Source organism: Rhineura floridana, chromosome 2 (assembly GCF_030035675.1).
Source record: "Rhineura floridana isolate rRhiFlo1 chromosome 2, rRhiFlo1.hap2, whole genome shotgun sequence".
NCBI lineage: Eukaryota > Metazoa > Chordata > Lepidosauria > Squamata > Rhineuridae > Rhineura > Rhineura floridana.
In genome coordinates this window covers 116845899-116862483 of record NC_084481.1, presented here as the reverse complement: position 1 = coordinate 116862483, position 16585 = coordinate 116845899, and the positions used below count along the sequence as shown (strand labels likewise).

The 16585-nt window shown below is 44.9% G+C and overlaps 1 protein-coding gene across 7 annotated transcripts in view; it reads right to left on the bottom strand.

Moving 5' to 3' along the window:
* Window positions 1–16585, bottom strand: part of PLEKHA7 (pleckstrin homology domain containing A7) — a 326893-nt gene that overhangs the window by 76457 nt on the left and 233851 nt on the right. For 6 of the 7 annotated variants that reach the window (XM_061610260.1, XM_061610258.1, XM_061610259.1 and 3 more), the window contains 3 exons: window positions 14968–15036; window positions 14784–14864; window positions 5875–7142 (listed from right to left, as the gene is read on the bottom strand). In XM_061610260.1, coding sequence (XP_061466244.1) covers window positions 5946–7142; window positions 14784–14864; window positions 14968–15036 — 1347 coding nt within the window. In that variant the 3' untranslated portion in view covers window positions 5875–5945. Of the gene's footprint in view, window positions 1–3019; window positions 3122–3738; window positions 3889–5874; window positions 7143–14783; window positions 14865–14967; window positions 15037–16585 lie in introns of those variants that run through there. The other variant, XM_061610264.1, reaches the window with a different exon arrangement.

Below are 16585 nucleotides of genomic sequence, written 5' to 3'. Positions count from 1 at the left end.
TATACTGAAGGGGAGTATCCCATTCAGCTTTAGTAATACCCTTAAAGGAGTTTGGTACTGAAATACATTTGCCCGAGGCTTTTGGTTCAGGTTGCACCGCCTTGCCTTTAGACTGGACTGGGGGTGGGTCAGTAGGAGCAGAATTAAGTTCGAGAGTGGCCAGTACTCTGCGCAGCAGTGGAGCAAAGTATGAGTCATGGAGCAGGCTATGGGGGTGTGTGTTCTTCCCCCATGGAGCCCTCACTCCATTCCCCACCCTCTGACCTGGGATCTATAAAAAGGTCAAGAGGATCTCTATTCATAGAAAGGGTGGCCTGGTCATCCCTGAGGGAGATGATCCTAGATGTACCCTTATCTAAATAAAGGGGTTGGGAGAACTGGAGGTAGAGGCATGTTCTGTGGAAGTATGGGCTTTCTTATGGTTAGAGCAATTAGCATGTGCCAGCAACTGTATAGGAGGCCTGGGGTACAATGAGGAAGGTGAGGCAGGGTCTGCAGAAGCATGATGCACATTGTGCTGTGGTTCACAAGCCGCAGAAGGGAGAGGGGTGGCCCTTAACTCTGCTGATAATTCTCCCATTGAGGCTTCTTTAATTTGCCTCAGTATGTTGGTACTAAGAAGGAATTATTTGCTAGTGTCATCAGAACCCGGAGTATGGGATGGAGGCTGGATGACTTGGGGTTAGGCTGGGGGGGTTGAGCTAGTGGGGGAGACTCTGGAAACCCTCCCTCTCCTGAGGTATGAGGAGATGGAGCCCACTGCTGATAAAGTTGATCCCCTGTATCATCATGGCAGTGGGAAACACATCTGCTTTTGCAGTAGCTTTGCGGCCGTGAGGCACAGGAAAATAGTTGCTGTTCATAGTGTGAGGTTGGCGGCTCTGTGGTGTGCTGCTTTTTTGGCCCCAGGGCTTTGTTTTAGCCATGGGGAGGCTCCAGATGTTTGAGCTTCTGCTTGGCCTTGCGGGTTAAAAGGAGAGAGGGGGTTATAGATGCCTCTGGTAAAAGGCCGCTGGACACCATTTCAGCAGTCCCACTCAGGTAAAGAGGCAAGTGGAATGCAACACACACACCCGACATGAAGGCGTGGTAAACTCAAGTCGAAAGAATTGGACTCAGGCAGAAAGAATTTGTTGTACACAAAAGGGAGATATGCTGAAAAGGCCCGAGATAGGATTAGAAAGCAGAGAAAGGAAAAAAGGGTGGGAAAAATAGAGAACTGTGTTTTTTAAAGGAAGAAATAGTCACCAGAGCAGTATAGTGGGAGAGGGCTTTAAAGGCACAATGATAGATAAGAAGAAAACCTGAGGTAAAAAGGGGAGCAAAGACAGAATGTGATCAGTTCGATGGAGGCAGGAAAGTGAACTGAGGAATGCTGGGAGTGACCTACATCCCTTAACTTGGCTTTCCTCCCTGTGACCACAAGGTGGAACTATAACCCAAGCTGATGAGTTTCACCAGCAACACAAGAAAATCAGTTCTCTGATTCAAATGTATGTGAAAGATATAGTACATTTTAAGGGTTTACTTAAGACATCACATCATAGATTAATTCTGATAAATTCATTTCTGAAAGCAGGGAATTTGCAAGATTTTTTTTTAAGTCTATACAACATGAAATGCAATTTAAGAAACCACAATTCCTTAAATGAAGGTCCCTGCTTGCCCAATGCATCTTGGCTAAAAAAGAAAAGGAAGGCAGCAATAGCCCACTTGGCATAATTGGTCTACATCAGCATTTCCCAACCTTGGAGTCCCCAGATATTGCTGGACTCCAACTCCCATCAGCTCCAGCCAGCATGGCCACTGGATTGGGCTGATGGGGGTTGTAGTCTAGCAACATCTGGGGACTCAAAGGTTGGTAACAGCTGGTCTACATTATAAACTTATGTTATTGTCTCATTTCTAAAAATAAAAAAGTATTCATTTGAAGATAAAGAAATGAGATAACTCTATGTAGCAAGTCTAAATGAAGACAGAAACACATGAAACTGCCTCATACTAAGGTGGACCAGGATTATTGTTTGCACTGACTGGCAGCACTCCAAGGCCTCAGGGGAAACATCTTTCCTAACCTCCTCTTTTTAAGTGGAGATTTAATTTAATTATTATGAAGTGCTAAATGAAAACATGTTATCAACTATTATGTTAATTATATTAAACAGATGCTTAAGTGTGGCATACCTTCAGAAGTCTAATGTCAAACTAAGGACAAGGAGGTGAAAGTGGCACTATTCCTTTTATCAGAATAAACATGTGCAAGTAATGGATGAGATCTAAAGAGTCTTGTTTGTGTACAGAAAGCACTTCTATGTCAGCCATATAAGACACAGCTCAGGAGGTGTCTGAAACTTTTCAGGGAGCATTAAGTGCCTCTTGAAAAGCAACATGAAGTGGAAAAATAGCACAGAACATCTTAAACCTTTTGTTGTTTTTTCCATGTTCTATAGCACTCCTTCAAACACCTTCCCCTGCCACAGAGTTTTAAGTGCATGTTTGCCCTTGAAACCTCATAGAGGGGAATATCATTCGGAGGCAATAATTTAGAATGGTAAAATCTCTGTGTGAAAATTGTTATGTGCCCATTCCCTTCACTTCATTTCCAATCCCTCGCTCCTAAAGCAGTTTTTCTGAGAAAAGAAAAAAGGGAGTTATTGGGCTACTGATACATGTGTTTGTGTATAACATGCAGTTTGTTCTTGAAAAGGCAGCTAGATGTGAGAGGAAGGGAGAACTTGAGCAATGCATACAGCCTCAGGGTTTTCCTAAAGGACAGCACCATGGATACCTTCCTGCATGGAGGTTCAGTAGCTAAAAGGAGACACTGTGTATGCAGACATCATGGTGTCACATTATCACAGCATATTGTGGTGGAATCCACATGTGCAACTCTCCATAAGAGAAAACCCTGCATTTACCTCAAGAATGGATTGTGTATTGGGACATGATCTGGCTACACAGAGTGTTTGAGCAAATTGTGCAACAGCAGGTTGAGCCAAGAAGCTGAAAATAGCTTCACCTGAGAAAAAAATGATCTGTTCATTTGTTCATGTAAGGCTTGCTTCAGCTGGTGTACATCTTTTTCCAATTTCAGATATTCATTCCAGGCATTTTCCATTTCCTGTTGGCAAAGACAAAATATTCAGTTTTACCTGTTCCTAAACGATAAAATATATTTATGCTGCAGGCTTAAGAATTTAAGCACGTACTTTATGTAAGTGCAAACCACAAACAAATGCACTTTAGGTCACAATACTATGTGCACCAGACTTACTTGGAGTGACACCCATTGAAAGCAATGGGGCTTTCTTCCAAGTATATAAACAAAGGCTGGGCCAAAAGAAAAAAGAACAATTACTCAAGAAAGAAATTAATGTCTTGTCTGCTTAGACTTAAAGACATGTTCAAGAGGCTTTAGATTCACCGGATCCAAAACACAAGGATAACCTGAGGTGCTCAATTCTGGAGTTAGTGTAGCAACTTTGCAAAACAAATTCTACCCTCCATTTTCTGCCTTGGCCAGTGTGAGGCAGCAGGCTTTGGATGTGGTGGTGGATTCACTGCTCTGCTCCACCCTACTGTTTCCAGCCCCAGTTTGGATTGCTCTGCAAGTATTGCCACCAGATAGCCATAATCCATTTCAGTGGATCTGACATGGAAACTGCATTCAAGTGACTAACACTAAACTGTTTATCTAGGAGTTAACTCTTGCTTGATGTATCTTTAGGAATTACTTACTGTAGACACTTTGGATATTTCAGCCCGAATATGTATAAGATCTTCCTGCAAAAGTTTCTGCTGGTATGAAATTTTTTGTGTGTGTTGTGGTTGGTCTTTGTACTGTTCCATCTGCCTATGTAATACTTCCAGGACAGACTCCAATTGATCCTAAAGAAGGGGATTTAAAAGAAATTAAAAAGCAACAGATGTAATCAAATTTAAAACACATTTGCACACATGTATCTAAGCATTGGAAATGTGTATGCACATTCTCCCGACTTTCTTTTGATTCTTTGTTTAGATAAGTGTGAGTAATATTTGCAGTCCAAGGACAAAACTTTGGAGAAACCTGAGGACGAAAAAATATCACTTCAGCTACCTAATATATTGTTTAAAGACCTACATATTAGCTGGTATACACATACATCCCAGGTTCAAAGATTTGCACAATTACTTCTGCATTCCTAACAGTTTCTGGGATTGTGAATCTCAATAGCAGTCCCCAAAGCAGAATGGCAAACTACCTTTGAAACTAATGAAACTTTCAAAACCAGTGTGTGGTTTATCATGAGGGTCTGTTATTAAAAGGAACAAAAATTCAATTGACACACCCAAGTGTTTTGGCACAGGTTGAATCCTGGTCATAATAAGTGATAGGACCACATGCAGACATCTTGACATCTTCTGGAAATGTCTTAAAATGGACCATTGGTCTCACCTGAAGGGTGATTTTCCTATGAGGACGGACATCACAACGGGTTTTAGCTCCACCTATCGTGCGAAGGCAAGAATGTCTTTGAAGTCAAGACTAGGGACGTCAGGTCCCTCCCACTCTCCAGTTCATTCGCAGCGAGTCTAAGGAGAGATATCTAAAAATACAAGAACAAGGCCAACAGGCCTGGCAGCAGGAAAATAACACAATAGTACCATGCAAAGTAACATGACTCCAACATAGCGGTATAACAGAACTAGAAGTCTTGACTTCACTTTTAAATTTAAATATAATAGCGTAACAGTAATATAGGACACATTAGAAAATATATAGTCATCCTCCAACTGGGATGGTTGTGATGTCCGTCCTCATAGGAAAATCACCCTTCAGGTGAGACCAATGGTCCATTTTCCCTATGAGTCCGGCCATCACAACGGGATGTACCCCAGCAGCCCAAACAGGGAGGGACCACCCACGTGTTAATCGTCATTAAGAACCTGTTGCAACACTCATCTGCCAAAAGAAGCGTCAGCAGAGGCATAGCGATCAATTTTATAATGCCTTATAAACGAGTGTGGGGTAGACCAGACTGCAGCCCTACAAATATCGGCAACAGGAGCATTAGTGGCAAAAGCAGCCGAAGTGGCAGCTGACCTGGTAGAATGAGCCGTTATACTAGCTGGAACTGACAGCTTCAGAGACTCATATGCTAAAGTAATACATGCCCTTAACCAACGGGATAAGGTAGGATTGGAAACTTTATGCCCCATAGACCTTGGATGAAAGGATACAAACAGAGACTCAGTTCGTCGTATATCCTGGGTCCTAGACAGGTAGGTCTTGAGAGCCCTCCGGACATCCAACGAATGCCAAGCCTTCTCGAGAGGATGGGTAGGATTCAGGCAAAAGGAAGGCAAAACAATGTCCTGGTTGCAATGGAACACTAAATCAACCTTGGGACGGAAGGAAGGATCAGTTTTCAGTACAACAGAGTCCGTATGGAAGACGCAGAGATGGCGAGCGGAAGACAATGCGCCCAACTCCGAAACTCGTCTAGCAGATGTGATTGCAATCAGGAACAAGACCTTGAAGGACAGTATACGAAGAGGCACAGTCCTGATGGGTTCAAACGGAGGGCGTTGCAAAGCCTGCAGAACCTTCGGCAAACTCCATGAGGGAAACCGATGGACAACAGCCGGAGAGCGTAGGGCGACTCCCCTCAAAAAACGTTTGATGAACGGATGTGAGGAAATATGATCTCCAGGAGAGGACACTGAGAGAATGGACGACAGAGTGGGCGCATGTCGACGTAGAGTGTTAGGTCGAAGTCCCATCATAAAGCCGCTATGGAGAAATTGCAGCACCTGATGCACAGTGGCTTGGGATGGATCATGGTGGTGGGACTGACACCACTTGGCGAAAGCCACCCAGGTATGTTGATAAATACGGGTGGTAGATGGTCTTCTCGAGGCCAAAATAATATCAATCACAGCGTCAGACAGTCCAGCTGACCTCAAATGTCCCCGTTCAAACGCCACGCTGTTAGATTGAACCAAGTAGGGTCCTGGTGCAGTACTGGACCCTGGGATAGAAGGTCTGGCCTTACTGGAAGTGTCCAAGGATCCACCATTGACATTGCCAGAAGATCTGAGAACCACGGTCGGCGTGGCCAAAATGGTGCTACCAGAACCAGCTGTGCCCTTTCGGTTCGCGCCTTCCTCAAGGTTTTGGCTAACAATGGTATGGGAGGAAAGGCGTACAATAGACCGTCTGGCCACGGTGTTGTCAGAGCATCCACTGCTTCTGCTGTTGAGTCCAGGTATCGGGCAAAGTACCTGGGAAGCCGGCAATTGCGACTGGAGGCAAACAGGTCAACTGATAGGGCGCCGAACCGACACTGGAGACGATGGAAAATGGCTGGATGAAGTTTCCATTCTCCCGGAAAGACCTGTTGTCTGCTGAGCCAGTCTGCTGTCACATTCCATATCCCTCTGAGGTGCTCTGCTTTCAGGGATTGTAGATGTTGTTCTGCCCAGACAAAGATGAGGGAGGCTAAGTCCTGCAGAGGACGAGACCTGGTGCCCCCCTGTCTGTTCAAATGTGATTTTACACACATGTTGTCTGTTCGAATGAGCACATGATGCAAAGGGAACAGAGACTGAAAATGACATAGGGCTAAGTGGACAGCCTTTAGTTCCAGCCAGTTGATGCTTTGTGATTGCTCTGTGTTGGACCAAACCCCCTGAACGTACTGGGAGTTGCAGTGGGCTCCCCAACCTATGAGGCTGGCATCTGTGGTTACAACGGTTCTGCGGGGTTCTCTGAACGACGTGCCCTTGGAGAGGTGTTGAACCTTGGTCCACCAGCGGTAGGAGAGGCGCAGTGCGGGGCTCAAGCGAACTTTGCGATGGTTGGAGCTGGCAATGTCTTTTTGAAAAGGCAACAGAATCCATTGAAGGGGCCGAGTGTGGGCTCGAGCCCATGGCACAATGTGGATTGTAGAAATAAACATCCCGAGCGCTCTGGTGAGAAGCATGACGTCTGCGGATGTTTGTTGCATCAGGGACCTTGCGATGCTTGTGATGGCAGTGATGCGATCTGGAGCCAAGAAGACCATTGCCTGCAGGGTGTCCAACATTGCCCCTAGATGTAGTAGGCGTTGGGTTGGTTGGAGATGGCTTTTGTCGAAGTTGACAAGCCAGCCGTAGGCCTGCAAAACATTGAGGGTGATCATTAAGTGATGATGAGCCAGTTCCTCCGACTTGGCCCGTATTAGCAAATCATCCAAATATGGGTAGATATGAACCCCTTGGGTCTGGAGGTAAGCCACTAGGATGAGTAGCACCTTAGTAAACACTCTTGGAGCAAAGGAGAGGCCGAATGGCATCGCTCTATATTGAAAATGCTGGTGGCCAAAAGCAAATCGAAGAAACTTTCTGTGGGCTATGCAAATGGGCACATGGAGATACGCTTCCTTAAGGTCGATAGAAGCCAGGAAGTCTCCTTCATGCAGACTCTCCGTAATGGAGTGGAGTGATTCCATTTTGAACCTGCGATATGTTACAAAACGGTTGACAAACTTGAGGTCCAATACCGCCCTCCATGATAAATCACGTTTTGGCACAGCAAATAGGAGGGAGTACACCCCTTCCGCCCTCTCAGTTGTGGGAACTGGCTCTATCGCCGCTATGTCCAAGAGGTGGTGTATAGCTGTCTGCATAATGTTGTGCCTGGCTGGTGCCCTTGGGCAAGGGGACGGATGGAATCTGTCTGATGGGGTTGCCCAGAACTCTATGGCATAGCCATAACTGAAAAGGTCCCTGATCCAGGAGACCGTAGTAAGGCGCAGCCATCGATCTCCAAAATTAAGTAATCTGCCACCTATGGGGAGGGTGTTAAGGCTACTTGCGTAGGCGAGGGCCTCCCTTATATGAGGACGATGAGTTGCCCCTGCGCCCTTGGTACTGACCTCTGCCCTGGAAGTGTCGGTTCCAGGAGCCCCTGAATGCGTTGGGGTCATATGGTCTGAAGTCGCGGCCTCGTCCTCCTGGCCGCGTTCCTCGAAAGGGCTGGTTAGAACGGAAGGAAGGGAATCGCCTGAAAGGCCTGTGGTCGCTGTTCTTGACTGTGGCTAGAACCGGTTTGTGGGCATCTTTTGGATCAACCAGCACTGCCTTTAGAGCTTCCTCGCCGAAGAGTAGAGATCCGGAGTAAGGAGCCCTGGACAGATTCAATCTGGCCGCTGAATCAGCTTGCCAGTGGCGAAGCCAGAGGATGCGACGAGCGACTATTTGAGCCATCATGGCTCGTGCCCCTAATTGAGTGGCATCCAGAGTGGCATCGGCCACAAAAGCTGCTGTCTTGCGCAATTTCAATAGTGCTCTTCTGAGGGTGACAGGATCAGGGTTAGCATCCTCTAGAAGGTCATCCAGCCACATCATAGATGCTCTGGAGAAGATGGAGGCTGAAGCGGAGGCACGCATGGCTAGGGCAGTGGCCTCGTGATTCTTGCGGAGGGCGAAGTCTGTTTGTCGCTCAGTAGTGTCTTTTAGGTGGGATTCCCCTTCCCTGGGCAAAAGCGATCGTGAAACGAGGCGAGCGATTGGTTCATCTATGCCAGGGACATCTAACTTGGTGGCAAAGTCCGGGGCTAGGGCGTAAAGTCTGTCAGCCAGGTTCTTGAAGCGTCGAGCTTTGAGTGGATGGGCCCATTCTTCAGAGGCTAATTTGGTAATTAGGTCCGGCACCGGGATGTAGTGTTCAGTAGGTGCAGGGGATTTGAGAACCTTGGCCCCTTTGATAGCTGGGGCGGGCGAAATTGAAGGCGCAGTTTGGAGACCAAGGGTATTAACTACCCTGCGTGCTAGCGGCTGATAGTCTGAGGTATTAAACAAGCGATACGATGTATCCTCCTCATGATCTGAATAGTTGCTCCAGTCGTCTCCTGCGACATGGTCAGTGAAGGTTGACTCCTCTGCATACGAGGCTTCGTCCGTACATCTGCCTCTGGCTACATCAAAGGGATCTGGTGAACCGGAAGCATGAGCTTCATGGCACGCACGTTGGACCATGTTAAGTGGAGGTATGGCAGGAACTTGTGGTAGTGACTGCATTTGGGTGAAAAGTGCCAGCATGGCTTGAAGTTGGGAGAGGAAATCAGGAGACAGCTGCAGACCGGATGTGGCAGATGTATGTGCCTGAGGAACTATTGGAACAGATGTTTGGGGCGGTAAAATGGAGGGAGGTTCATTAGGCGAACACGGGGGAAAGCCAACAAACTCTTCCTCGTCAGAGGCAGCAGCAGGGGAATGGAGAATATCGCTTATGTGTGCCTGTGCTGTGGTGGTGGTTGGCACAGAGACATAACGTGGGCACTTTGGTTTACTATGGCTGGAAAGATGTTTTGTCTTAGCCAGTGCTTTGGTATGTCTGGTCTTAGTCGTGTTAGAATGTTGTGGCTTGGCTGCTTGTGGCATGCCTGGCTGATCTGCCACCATATGGGTTGATGGCGACATGCCTGGCTGTTCTGCCATCTTATATTAACTTGGGTGCAGTACACTGCCACGGAGGGGGCAGAATGTAAAGACCCGAACTGGCACAGCGTACTACCACGGAGGGGGTAGGATACACTGGCAGATGGCGAAGTGCACTGCCACAGAGGGGGCAGAATGCACTGAGGTATCAGCGTTAATATAATATAGGCTGTTTAAGAGTTGGTACACTCAGATTAGTGCTGTAGGCTGGGTTTCAGGTTTGGTTCACGACCTCAGAGGGGGCAGGACCAATATAAATCAGATTTAGTATAAATCAGCCACTAAGAGTAAAGCTCCAGCCTTGATAATACCATCCAGCCACTAGGATAAAAGCTCCAGCCTTGAGAATACAATCCAGCCACTAGTATTAAAGCTCCAGCCTTGATAAAATAATCCAGCCCACTAGGATTGGAGCTCCAGCCTTGATAATATAATCCAGCCACTAGGATTACAGCCACAGTAAAATAGTGTGAAAATCAGCCCTGTGTAAGTCTGTCTGCAGCACGTATACAACACACATACGGATAGAAGGGAGGTATCCAATGGTTAGTAAGGGTAACAAAAAAGGCGGGTAATTTGAATTCCAAAAATGGCGCCCGGAAAAAAAAGAGCGGGAAAAAATGACGGAGAGAGAAGAAGCAATGGCGGCCGTCTGGAAGCGAACTGGGGGAAGGTCTGCCCAGCGCTGTCTCCCAGGAGGAACCATGGGGCCGAAAACCGCACTAGCGGCTCTAAAAAAACCCCAGGAGGGAAAATGCAGTAAGGGAAAAGCGGCAGCTGCCACAGAGAGAGCCGCCGTCGCCGTCTGCAAAGCCCTTCGCAGTGGGAAATTAAAGCCACGTAGCGAGGGTGAGGTGAGGTAACGGAACTACTGGAGTAGCCGCAGCCACAGGTTAAAGGGGAAGAAAAACGGACCCGGGCAGGCTAAATCGGGTGACGGGGGAACGGCGGGAGCTGCAGCCGCAAGCTCCCGCTGAGATCGGAAGAGCCGCAGCGGGGGGGGGAGCTCAACAACTATCAAAAAAAAAGAGAACCGCAGCCGCGGTCTCTGAGGTAGCCCCCAGACACTGGATGCAACAGAGCCGGGGGGGGGGGAATCTCAAAAAAGGCCAAAAACCAAGAGAACCGCAACCGCGGTCTCAGAGGGAGCCCCCAGTTAAGGAAGGAAAGAAAATCGAAATGAATAGCTCAGGGTTGGGAAAATAGTGAAGAGAGCCGCAGCCGCGGTCTCTGTAGGGACCCTAAGTGAGCTACACACAAATCAGAAAAAAGGAAGGATTTGAAGACAAAAACACAAACAAATATGAGAGACTTAGCTCAATGCTATGCTATAATTCCAATCTTGTTCGTACGAAGGCAAGAATGAACTGGGGAGTGGGAGGGACCTGACGTCCCTAGTCTTGACTTCAAAGACATTCTTGCCTTCGCACGATAGGTGGAGCTAAAACCCGTTGTGATGGCCGGACTCATAGGGAAAATCCAAAGCTTTTGATGATTAGCAGTGAAATATATTAAGAAAATAACAGATTATGAATTACCAATGGATCCAGTAAATATACTTTTAAATTATTTGGAAGGATATGTTGAAATGGTGGATGTGGAAATTGTTTCTGTTCTTGACCTTGGCAAAAATGTCAATAGCTAAGCATTGGAAAAAACAATAATTTCTCCTCAGTTTGATGTTTTTTTTTTTTAGAATTTGGAATGCTGCTGTTATGTATTTGTTATGTGCCTCCAAGTCGACTACGACTTATGGCGGCCCTATGAATCAGCACCTCCAAGAGCATCTGTCATGAACCACCCTGTTCAGATCTTGTAAGTTCAGGTCTGTGGCTTCCTTTATGGAATCAATCCATCTCTTGTTTGGCCTTCCTCTTTTCTACTCCCTTCTGTTTTCCCCGGCATTATTATCTTTTCTAATAAATCATGTCTTCTCATTATATGTCCAAAGTATGATAACCACAGTTTCATCATTTTAGCTTCTAGTCATAGTTCTGGTTTAATTTGTTCTAACAGCCAATTATTGACTGATTGATTGATTGATTGATTGATCGATCGCACTTGTATACCGCCCCATAGCCGAAGCTCTCTGGGCGGTTTACAGCAATCAAAAACATTAAAAGAAATACACAATTTAAAAACATATTTTAAAAACAATTTAAAACACAATTTTAAAATTCAAAACAATATAAAAACAATTTAAAAACACATGCTAAAATGCCTGGGAGAAGAGGAAAGTCTTGACCTGGCGCCGAAAAGATAACAGTGTTGGCGCCAGGCGCACCTCATCGGTAAAATCATCCCATAATTATTTGTCTTTTTCGCAGTCCATGGTATCCGCAAAGCTCTCCTCCAACACCACATTTCAAATGAGTTGATTTTTCTCTTATCCACTTTTTTCACTGTCCAACTTTCACATCCAAAGATCGGAAATACCATGGTCTGAATGATCCTGATTTTAGTGTTCAGTGATACATCTTTGCATTTGAGGACCTTTTCCAGTTCTCTCACAGCTGCCCTTCCCAGACCTAGCCTTCTTCTGATTTCTTGACTATTGTCTCCATTTCAGTTAATGACTGTGCCGAGGTATTGATAATCCTTGACAAGTTCAATGTCCTCATTGTCAACTGTAAAGTTATATAAATCTTCTGTTGTCATTACTTTAGTCTTTTTGACGTTCAGCTGTAGTCCTGCTTTTGTGCTTTCCTCTTTAACTTTCATTAGCATTCGTTCCAAATCATTACTGGTTTCTGCTAATAGTATGGTATCGTCTGCATATCTTAAAGTATTGATATTCTCCCTTGCCATGGAACCGTACTTACAATTGTAAGTTTATTAAAATCAGCTTTCCTGAAGTCTAGGATGTGCGTATGGCTACTCTCAGCTTTTGCTTCTGTTAAAATCAAGAATTCAAGTAGAGTGTGGTCACTTTCCCCCAGAGTTCCCGTAACTGCCACTTCATCCACCAAATCATCTCTATTGGTTAGAATCAAATCCAGGATAGCTGATCCTCTGGTTGCTTCCTCCACTTTCTGTAGGAGAAAGTTATCTCCAACACAAGTCAGAAATTTCTTGGAGGGGTCATGTTTGGCAGAATTTGCCTCCCAACAGATACTGGGATAATTGAAATCCCCCATTACTACTACATCATGCCTCCTGGAAACATTGGCAATTTGCTTTTCAAAAGTTACATTCTCATCTTCTCCTTGATTGGGTGGTCGGTAGTAGACTCCAAGCACCACATTCCTTTTATTAGTTGCCCCATTAATTTTAATCCAGATACTCTCGGTGGAGCTACCAAGCTCATCTTCCTGTATTTCTGTGCAGGGATCTATATTTTTAACATGTAGCGCGACTCTACCTCCCTTTTTATTCCTTCTGTTCTTTTTGAACAAGTTATATCCTTCAATTGCTGTTTTCCAGTCATAGGAGTCATCCCACCAAGTTTCAGTTATACCTATCAAGTCGTTATTGCCCTCCTGTATTAAGAGTTCACGTTCGTCCTGCTTGTTTCCCATGCTCTGCGCATTAGTATACAGACATCGAAGGCCATGTGATTTATGGCTTGGCTTCCTTACTATATTTTTCTGAGGGCTGTTACTGGTCCCTATTAGAGTCGATCTCTCTGTTCCTGTTACTGTGCACAAGCCTTCATCAGTCGTGACCACCAAGTTTACATCTCCCTTCCCCTTAGGATTCAGTTTAAAGCCCTCCTGATGAACTTCTCCATGCTGTGGCCAAACACATTCTTCCCAGTCCTTGTGAGATGCAACCCATCACTTGCCAGCAGTCCATCTTCCAGGAAGCATAGCCCATGGTCCCAGAATCCAAATCTCTCACATTGGCACCACCTTCGTAGCCATTCATTCACACAGAGCATTTTTCTTTCCCTTTCTACTCCTCTTCTAAGTACTGGAAAGATGGATGAAAAAACTATCTGGGCCCCAAAGTCCTTGAGTTTCCTTCCCAGAGCTTCAAAGTCTGATGTGATTTATTCATAGCTCCGTTTGGTAGCATCATTTGTTCCCACATGGATGAGGAGAAAGGGATACCTGTCAGTGGGCTTGATGAGCGATGGCAACCCTTCCATCACATCTCTAATCCATCATCCTGGTAGACAGCATACCTGGTGAGTCCACCGATCTTCTCTGCATACTTGGGTTTCAATCCCACACAGTAGGGAGTCTCCCACGACTAGTACTCTTCTCTTCTTGTTGTGGGGTGTGGTTTCATTGTCCCTGCTTGATTGAGCTTCAGCCTCTTGCTCGTTATCGCACGGGGTCTCCTGTAATTCTTCCACTACAGGCTGTCCTCCAGTCTCATCCTCGAGTGGTTGAAAGCGGTTCCATAGTTCCATTGGTGAAGGGTGTCTTCTAGCTCTTCTGCTCCTAACTGTCACTCTTTCCCATGGAGTTTCCTTCGTTGTTCCTCTCCAAAGCAGTCTCCTTTTGCTACCACATGCTGTTGCTCTTCCACCTCCACTTTGCTGCTGTTGTTCCAGCATTCTAAGAACTCTTCATCTTCTATTATAGTCCTCAGCGTGGCCACCCGCTATTCCAGGCCTCTCACCTTTTCTTCCAAGAGTGCCACAAGCTTGCACTTGTTGCATGTGTACACCATGTTGTTATCAGGCAAAAAAACAAACATGGCACACACCTTGCAGGTCACAACCACTGGAGTATCCTTCCTGTTCATACTCTCTTCTACCTTTTGTTTCTTTCTAACTACTTGTTTTGGAGTGGCCTGTGCTTTGCCCTGTCCTACTACAGGGTAAACTTGAGAGTCCCAGTGGTATGTGGTGTGCTGTACAAGCAGAATTAGTAAAATTTTTAGGGAGCTCCCCCTTGACCTCCCCTGTCAGACTCCTTTGTCAAACTCCTGTTTGCTCTCCCTGTTTGCTCGCTCTCTGGAAGCTGGCTTGCTTATATGTCCTCACCTGTAGACCAACTGAGACAGCTCCCTCTGCTCTGCTGTGTTAGGAGTCAGGAAACAGAATGAAAGTCCCAGCACACACAGCTACTGCTTGTTGCTCTCAGCAGTTCTCAGGCCACACCCTTAACCCAATAGCTAACAAGCCACACCCCTTCCAATCAAGCTGCTGTGGAGCCCTTCAGAGCACATGATGTTCTTTGTCATATATTTACCAAATCACTGTATTTTAATAAGGCATCCTGTTTTAATCTCAACCTTGTTCCCATCATGAGCACAACAGCTGTGCATACTATCCAAAATAAACAATTGTAATAATTGCAATGACTGTCATATTTTACTGCAAAATCTATTATAAAAACAAAGTGAGAGTCTGCAATAATATTTACTTTATTTTCCTTCAGGGCTCTAATTGTATCTTCTAGGTCTTGCAGAATCCTGTCTTGTTCACAGAGAACACTTAGTTTCACCTACAAACAAGAACATATATATATAGGTTAGAGTAATAAAACAGAAATGGATTTTGATTGATTCATAAGGGTGATGGCATCCTTGGTGAGACTTTGCACTTACATCAATATCACTTTCTCCAATCTTGATGGGTTTTGTATTTCGTTCTTTTATTGTATCACGCCCTGTCACCTAAAAAAAAAAAAAAAAGATTTGAAAATAAAGTTTAGAAGTCAGCAGCAAACATAAAGTCTGGGAAAACTCTACTAATTCCCTCTAAATTTTAAAGATGATTTAGGAAGCAAGCCTAATCTCTTTGGGTAGCTGAAAGACCGTTGGTTGCTGTGGACCTTGAGAGTGGTCTTCAGGTGGAGAAAGGTCTGCTGCCAGGGGTCTCAGTGCTGCAGCAGAAAGCTCCATTGCTATTACTCTGATAGCAGTAGGAGAAGAAAAGGTCTTATTGGCATGGATCAGAAAGGCTTTGGATACACAAGATTGATACGCACACACCCCGTTTCCCCATTAAGAAAGAAACAATAGCATTGGAGCTAATGTATTTTCCTTTCCATTAAAACCAATGACGGGGTTTTTTTTAAGCAAATGAAGGGAGGGAAAAGGAAAGAAGCTACCATCTTCTGTGCCAGCACAAGCCCAGCAGGGCTTAGGAAGTGGCAGTTCCTTAATCACACACACATCCCCATATGATTATGTTGCCTACACTATACATTATTACAAATATCTTACATAAAAATTGAGATCTTTTAAAACATAATTGCTTAATTTACCTCTGAAGTTCTAAACAAATGGGGATGTGCTGCTGCTGCTCAACCTTTTATTTACTTTTTATTTATATGATTTTTTCACGCATTTGATGACTCTTATAGAGGACTCTAAACAAACCCATTTTACGTTAGGGTTTATATAATTTACAATACAGAGCTTGCTGGATTGCATCCTTTCAGCAAGTGACACAATATCAATTCTTTTCATTCCTGTGCATTTTTATGCCTAAAATTAAGCATCAGTGGATCTATTTCAAAGGTTTAGGTTTCTTGGGCTTACTTTTTAAAAAAATGCTTAGTTCTGCAATTCCATAATAGTTGTACAGGTCACCAATTCTTTGCTGGTGATAAGTGTCTATATAACAGCTGATATATTGCACCTGGCCCGAAAGTGTTTCAGGGAGAGTAGTCCTTTCTAATTTGGTCAAGTTCCAAAGGATAACCTTCCATATACATACAACATTCACCTGCAATATGTAGCTGGCAGCTGGAAGTGAAATATATTGACCCTAAATGGTGCTAAGTTCCTGCACTTTATTGTGTAGTATGTTTTGGATGGATGGATGGATGAACACACATTGGGAACAGACCCAAAGTGTCTCTCTGCATCACATGAAGTTTCCATGGTAGTGCTACACCTTGAACTGCAGATAGAACCCTTATGATTTTCAGTGTAGATTTTGGGATGCCGTAAAAGATAAGCACTAGCCTCAGAAAAGTGGTGTGTGGGGGTAGTAGAAATAGCAGTGGAATGTACAACCATCCTCAGACAAAGGCCTCAAGTAAACAGAAAATAGACTAAAATTAATTCTGTCATCTGTAATTTCAATTTAAAGATTTCCTTGGCCCACAGAACTGACTGGAGAGACCTCTGTAAGGTCTCTGTAACTAGTCCTCTGTAATTGGGAGACACCCTTTCCTTCAAACCAAATTATAGTCTTTTAAAATACGTTCTTTGA